The sequence below is a fragment of the Panthera uncia genome (genome assembly GCF_023721935.1).
Source record: "Panthera uncia isolate 11264 chromosome A1 unlocalized genomic scaffold, Puncia_PCG_1.0 HiC_scaffold_16, whole genome shotgun sequence".
Lineage (NCBI taxonomy): Eukaryota > Metazoa > Chordata > Mammalia > Carnivora > Felidae > Panthera > Panthera uncia.
The window spans coordinates 11,235,170-11,242,524 of NW_026057576.1; the positions used below are offsets into that span (position 1 = coordinate 11,235,170).

A 7,355-nucleotide genomic window follows, 5' to 3' on the forward strand; every position below is an offset into this window, starting at 1 on the left:
CTCTAATAATCCATGTGCATTTACGACCAGAAGTGATTTTTCCAAAAAAAAATCTGAGTAGAACTGACATTTCATGAATGCTTTATCTCCTTATTTACTGAGTGGCCCTGCATACCCTTATCCCCAAACCACTTCACTGGGGCACTTCACTCTCTAAATACTCTTTCAATTAAGAATAGGTATCTACTAGGGGCACCTGGGTAGCTCAGTCGGTTAGGTGTCCGACTTCCGCTCAGGTCATGATCTCACGGTTTGTGAGTTCAAGCCCCGCGTGGGGCTCTGTGCTGACAGCTCGGAGCCTGGAGCCTGCTTCGGATTCTGTGTCTCCTCTCTCTGCCCTGCTCACGCTCCCTCTCTCTCTCTCTCCCTCAAAAATAAACATCAAAAAAATTTTTTTCTTTAAAAAAAACCAGATACCTACATAAGGAAAGGTCAATCTTTTCCTCTGGAATTTAAACTGAGATCTCCTCCAAAAGCAGGGAGGAAGAAAAAAAAAAAATCTCTTCCCATTTCTCTTTAAACTGCAATTCCTTGGGGCACCTGGGTGGCTCACCTGGTTAAGCTTAAGCGTCGGACTCTTAATTTCATCTCAGGTAATGATCTCACAGTTCCCATAGGACTGAGTCCCGCATTGGGCTCCATGCTGACAGCAGGGAGCCTGCTAGGGATTCATTCTCTTCCTCTCTCCCTCTCCCTCTCCCTCTCCCTCCCTCTCCCTCTCCCTCTCTCTCTCTCTCTCTCTCTCTGCCATTCCCCCACTCACCCACACTCTCTCTCTCTCAAAATAAATTAAAAAACTTAAAAAAAAAAAACCCTACAATTCCTTATGGCTGCTATAACAAATTACCACAAACTTGGTGGCTTAAAACAGCATGTATTATATTATAGTTCTGAAGGTCAAAAGCCTGAATTCAGCTCCACTGTGCTAAAATCAAAATGTGGGTAGGCTGGCATTCCTCCTGGAGACTCCTTAGGAGAATCTGTATCCTCGCCAAATTTTCCAGCTTCTAAAGGCCACCTCCATATGGTCCCTTCCTCCATCTTCAAAACCAGCAGTGTAACATCTTTCCTCCTCTCTGAAAGTGCTTCAGTATTTATCTCTTATCAACTCCCAACATTTTGCTAATATAATAATGAAATTAGTTGCCCATTTCTGAAAATACATTCGCTATCATTAGTGAAACCAGTAGAGTAGAAGAAATGCATATTACCTAAAATATCTTAGGTTCAACTTTCCTCCCTTGTATGAACAGGGTCTATAGTCCACACCCCTAGGAATGACACCCAAAGCTTGATCCCTAAATGGTCCTGTGTCCAATCCCTGACTCCAGAGGATTCTGTTTGGCTGATGCCAATTACAATGGTAACAAATTCCACATCTAGAAATTGTTGAATTCTGCCTGAAATAAACCTTTAATCAAAGCACCGTAAGTTTTCCTAAAAGGACAAAGAGCTAGCACTTCCACGTACCTACAAAGGGGTATGAACTGTTTTGCACTAGCTTATTCATAAATATTTAAATCTGTAATTGTGCTAGAACTTAATCTAAAACTTATTTCATTAAAATCTGTTAGCAAAGTTGTGGGTAAACAATTAAATAAAAAATTTGGTAAAGACAAATACTACATGAGTTCAGAAGGATAACTGAGGGCTGAGATGACAAACCAAAACCTCAAAAGGCAGAGGCATTCAAAAGAACCTTTGAATAAGTACTGACAACAATGAATGGACAGGTATTCTGTCTCCTACTATAGAGGGCAGGTGCTAATCCAACTATAGAAGGACATGAAGATGGGAGAGGTGGGCAAGGACTAAATGAAGAAGAAGGGGACTTGAATACCTTTCTTTCTTCAAAGCCCATTTTGGGGGCACCTAGGTGGCTCAGTCAGTTAAGCATCTGACTTCAGCTCTGGTCATGATCTTGTGGTTCGGTGCATGAGTTCAAGTCCTGCACTGGGCTCTCTGCAGTCAGCACAGAGCCCGCTTTGGATCCTCTGTCCCCTTTTCTCTCTGCCCCTCTCCCACTCACTCACTCTGTCTCTCTCTCAAAAATAAATAAAAACATTAAAAAAAAAAAAAAAGTGGTGACCTAGGGGCTCCTGGGTGTCTCAGTCGGTTAAGTGTCCCATTCAGCTCAGGTCATGATCTCGCAGTTTGTGAGTTCAAACCCCGCATCAGGCTCGGTGCTGACAGCTCAGAGCCCCGAGCCTGCTTCAGATTCTGTGTCTCCCTCTCTGTCTCTGCCCCTCCCCTGCTTGTGCTCTCTCTCTCTCTCAAAATAAATAAAAACATTAAATTAAAAAAATTAAAAGAAAATAAGTAAATAAACACACATTTATATAAAAAAAAGAAAGGTGGTGACCTAAACAGATACGCTTGCTTCTTTTAAATAAGCTTTTTAAAGTCAGGAGTCAGGTATCGGGCCCTGCATGCAATAGATATTAAAGTGAAGGAGCAGAGAAGAAACACGCTATCATTTATATCTATAGTTTGATCTTGTCCCAGGTTTTGTAACTTCTCCTAAGCCCTTTAACCTGAACCTATTCTCTTAAGCCTCTGCTCCTTCTATGAAATGAAAATAACACAACCAATCTTACAAGATTTTTATATGTGAAAGTACTCTGTAAATTGTAAATCATGACACAAATGGTAGTTACTACTATAACATCCACTCCTATACACCTAATTCCTCAAATATGCATATTATATATAATCACCTCTATCATTTCCAACTATAATTATTCCTCCTTGAAATTCTATCACATACCTTATTCACCTTCGGTTTCAACATACTCCAATGTTATCTCAAATCTCATCTTTCTTTCTTCAATTTATTCTATACCCACGCATAGTCAGGTGACCCTAGCTAGGAGATCCCTTCATACAGTTTCCAAATTGCAACTGTTTCTTTCTTCTGGTCTTATATTCTAAATCTAGGAGACTGCCCATGTTCGTGAGACTTCACCCTTAATTTCTGTACTTTCTAAAGAGTTGAAATCTCATCTTCTCTACAAAATCTTCATTAAAATAAAAGGAATAGAAATGCAAAGACCTAAATTTAAATTCATTTACAAAGATCACAGCTTACGATCTAGCTTAAAATAAATGTCTGTACCATAAGTTTAATCTTTAATTTCTTGCTTCTGAAGAAACTTCTATTCAGACTGTTTTGCAAGAAAATACAAAACATTTATATAATGGTTCTTTGGACTTCTTTATCGTCACCACCAAGACATCAAGTTTTCTTTTTCTCCTTACCTAGCATACATCTTGAATCATCCTACAAAAACTGCAAAGAATTTGTATTGTTTTTCTTTGTGTTATTTTTCACAACTGCTTTCATTTCACAAATGAAATCAAGTGCATCAATATTCTTTTTTTAAAAATGTAAACAAAAACAAGAATTTGAAACATTTTGTCATTCAATAATATATCACCAGCTGTAACTCCATTTTACTCAGGTACTGCTCACCTCAGACTCCTTAAACGTAAAGAAATCAAAAGGTTCCCTCTGTCAATCAACGGTATGAACACAGCACAGTGCTTAAAACATACCCACACCTTCTTTCCTTGGGTTATCTCATTTACTTCTCACAATTATTTCAGGAAAATAAGTATTACTCATTCTATTAACAAATAGCAAAACTTGTCCAAGGCCATAAAGTTTGAAAAAATGAAATCAAAAGCCTGAGTCCAGCTCTTCTTGAATCTGACTTAAAAAGGGAAGGCTAATACAGTTCTCAAATAGCATTTACTTACATCACTGTCATAATTATACAATGGTGTATCTATTTTTAAAACCCTCAGCAGAATCTTTACATGCCAATTCTCCTTTACTCCATCAGGAAACATCCTTTTAAGTATTTACACCATCAGATACCATTCTCAAGTGTAACAAATTAAAATTTTTCTGCTAGAAACATGAAAGCATTTGTCATTGATTACAACTATCATCTATGATTTTTAAGTAATGAATTACCAAGTATTTACTTGGTATCCTTTACTCACCGAGACAACGTTGTTTTCCCAGAACCAGGCAACCCTCTTAAAAGAATAAGTAGTTTCTGCAATTTATTTAACTTTTCCTCTTGAAACTGCTGGTTCATAAGCCTGTGTGTTCCATGATGGTTGTCCATAGAAGTATCTTTCCAACATCCTTCACTGGTTTCATAGAAACCATTACTCACATATCCATCCTGCACACTGTAGCCATTTGTAGAGGAAAGATCTCTACTGGTGTTCTCACTACAATCAATATAGTCATTGTTCTGATCAAAAGTCAAACAGTTCCAGTTAACGTGACAACCATTTACATAATACCCATTTTGAAACTGAGAACCATCTTGGGCATGGAAAATATTTGATGGTGGATTTGGTGGAGCATCGAATCTTTGAATATTTAAATGATAGTTAAAACTGGGAAGAGGAGGACCGGAGGGTACTATAAAAGAATGTACTGACTGCCATTCAGGCCTGAAGGAAGTGAACGCATCATCACAAAATGCAGGTATTACTTGTCCATTACAAGGATATCTGCCTGGCTCGTTTCCCACGTGCTGTGGATAACCACAATGTGACTGAAGAACATTACTAATATCTCTTTTCTTTCCTTCTTCAGATTTTAACAGATCATTATCATGGCCCTGACAGGCAGTAACTTGTTCCTCAGAAGGTTCAGGTTCTTTCCAACTTCCTTCCAACTCATCTTTTTCATTTTCAAGCTCTTCAATTTCTTTGTAAAACTGGAATAATTCATTGTCAAGCTCTGATTCTTTGGAGTTAAATTTCTGTTTCGTTTCTCGTCCTTTGTCAGCTATACCATTGATAGTGCCTGACTGATTCCTCCCTTCATTACATTTCCTCTTCTCAGGTGGTTTGTAAATGGGTCCTATAAATGCTTTACTTGTGCTATATATCTCATCATCTGTGGATACCAATGGAGGACCTGTATCCTGTAAAATCTGTGCATCAATGGATTCGATAACATCTGGTCTATTATTACCAGGCACCTCATCACGCACAGGTTTCGGCGAGTCTGTAGCTTTGATTTTGTCCTCCTGAGGATAACTATGTCCTCTGACATCAACAACCGTCACAGGAACCCAATCATTCCCAGTTTTCTCTTGGATTCTGTGAAAATCAGCACTACCATGGTGGGAAAAAACATAAGCCTCTTCAGCTGACTTCAATTTTTTATAGCATGGTTCACTTGTTAGTTCTTCACCATGATCCAAGGATTTTGCTTCAATTTCACCATAAGGCATCTGGGGAACAAATAAATCACATAATTATTAGCTAATATTTTAAAAATCTAAACAAAAGTTTTTCAGAAACACGAAAACAGAAAAGACATCTGAATGTGTGATATACACAATTAATGGTAACATTTTCCCAAAATACAAAACTTACAAAGTTGTCATTTTATAACTACTTACTATTTAAGTATTGTTATAATGATTGGGGGAGGGGGGGCAAGTCTCACTGAAGGTAAGTAAGTTATCTTTTTTTAAAAAAAAAAGGTATATTTCACCTTTAATGGAAATGATGCATTTCTGAACTTAAAGAACTTAAGTTTGGAAAATTAAATCAGTAATATATATTTGATGATATACACAATTGTGTACTAAGATGGAGAGTAAATCTGCCAGCCAAACTGACACATTTCCAAAATGGTGTGATAAATGGCATTTTAAACGCTTACTGTTTAAAATCACTACATCTTTGGGAGTAAATGGATCCAGCTCTCAAACCTCAGCGTCTCCTTAGCAATCAAATGTTAGGTTACCTGAAATGCCAGACTTTACAGACCCTATTCCTGTTAGTGTAAAAGTGGTTTCCAACCGGCTGTACTGCATTAATTTAAAAGAAAAATAAATAAACAAACAAACTTCAGTTGCACTAAGAGTGACTCAAACATGTCACATTACGTTTAGGAATCTGGCAACTCCCCAAATCAAAGCGCTGATCTTTTTCCACATGCTTGGTCAATCTCAAAGATAAATTCTGCTTCCCCTGAAATTACTTAGGGACCCTCAAAAGTGCGATCCCAAAGCCCGTTTTACATACTTCTTCATTCTGCCCTCTCTCTGGTGTTCCTCTAACAGACAGGAAAAGGGGCAAAAAAGACGAACTAAACGATACAGGTAGGCCTACAGAGACTGAAGATGATACAACTGCAAAGAACGCCGTCCTTTTGGAAACGGCCCCCCTTCCAAGCGCCTCCGGCCATCATTCCGCTTCTCATTTCCTCATTCGAAATATCATAAAAGTCTCAAAGAACAACAAGCGGTTGCATTAACACGGCGTGGCCTATACACAACCTGAGTCCCATGGCCTCCTGACCTCTAAAGAGGGCAGCCCGGGCAAAAGTGCGTCAGCCGGGGTCTTTGTCCCAATGGAGGCTGTTCGGGTTGTCAGAAATTCAAGAGATCTCCGAGACTCAAAGGTGCACTCCGGGCTAATCAAAAGGGTCCAGCCAAGAGCAGACGAGAGCCCCCCCCCCCCCCAAAAAAAAGACAAACGTCACCGTCACTACCCCACCCTTACTTAAAATGGGGTGTTTACTCACCTTACACTACAGCTCTGCATTGACTTTTACCTCCCAATAAAATCCTCGTCTAGAAAGACACGAATATCTGAAAAGGTAAAAGCAACGCGCAAACACCGCCCCAAAGCAGAGAGGAACTAAACCCCAAGCCCTCAGCATCTGGGCAAGCTGCACCGCCGTACGCAAGATGGCGGCCACCGCGCTGTTGCCCCGGCAGGAATTACGGATTTGCGCTCGGCATTGTGGGAACTGAAGTCCAGCGTTCGCACCGGGCCTGGTAAACTCGGCGCTCGGAGACTTGGTCTCCCAGAATTCATTGCGTGAGAGACACATTAGCTGTGACAAACGTAAACCCTAACTAGTTCCCAGATCTGGAGCGGGGAAGTGATTTAGACCTGTCAACTTGGGCTGAAAACGGCAGTCACCCTACTCTGGGATTCATCCGTAAGGGAAAAGAGAACGTGAGTGCCTGGCATCCCAGATACATAAGCCGCTCTCAGCGCAATGCTTTTGAGACTTTCTAGGAGACCATCAATCAGGCTTTTCAAAGGGGCCTCAACCTTTGTTACCGCCAAGTAGGGTTGCCGGCATTTCTACGAAAAACCACTCAGTAATTTTAAGTTCACGTTCTTCTATCCATGGAGACAATCACTGCAGCAGAGCCTTAAGTGCGTAAGAGAAAATTATTTAGTATCGTAACTATGTTGTGTTTTGAGAAACAAAGGCCAATTACTGAATTGCCCGTTAAAAATCAATTTGTAACAAGCGCTTAGAACAGCACCTGGTGAAAAGTAAGTGCTGTGTGTCT

General features: G+C 39.9%; 1 protein-coding gene across 4 annotated transcripts in view; it reads right to left on the reverse strand.

Moving 5' to 3' along the window:
• The window catches only part of LOC125933691 (NEDD4-binding protein 2-like 2), a 105,595-nt gene extending 98,885 nt beyond the window's left edge, over positions 1–6,710 (reverse strand). For 2 of the 4 annotated variants that reach the window (XM_049646781.1, XM_049646780.1), the window contains exons 1-2: positions 6,569–6,710; positions 4,009–5,264 (exon numbers count right to left, since the gene is read on the reverse strand). In XM_049646781.1, coding sequence (XP_049502738.1) covers positions 4,009–5,264 — 1,256 coding nt within the window. In that variant the 5' untranslated portion in view covers positions 6,569–6,710. The remainder of the gene's footprint in view (positions 1–4,008; positions 5,265–6,568) is intronic. The other 2 variants (XM_049646782.1, XM_049646784.1) reach the window with 2 other exon arrangements.
• Positions 6,711–7,355: the final 645 nt, after the last annotated feature.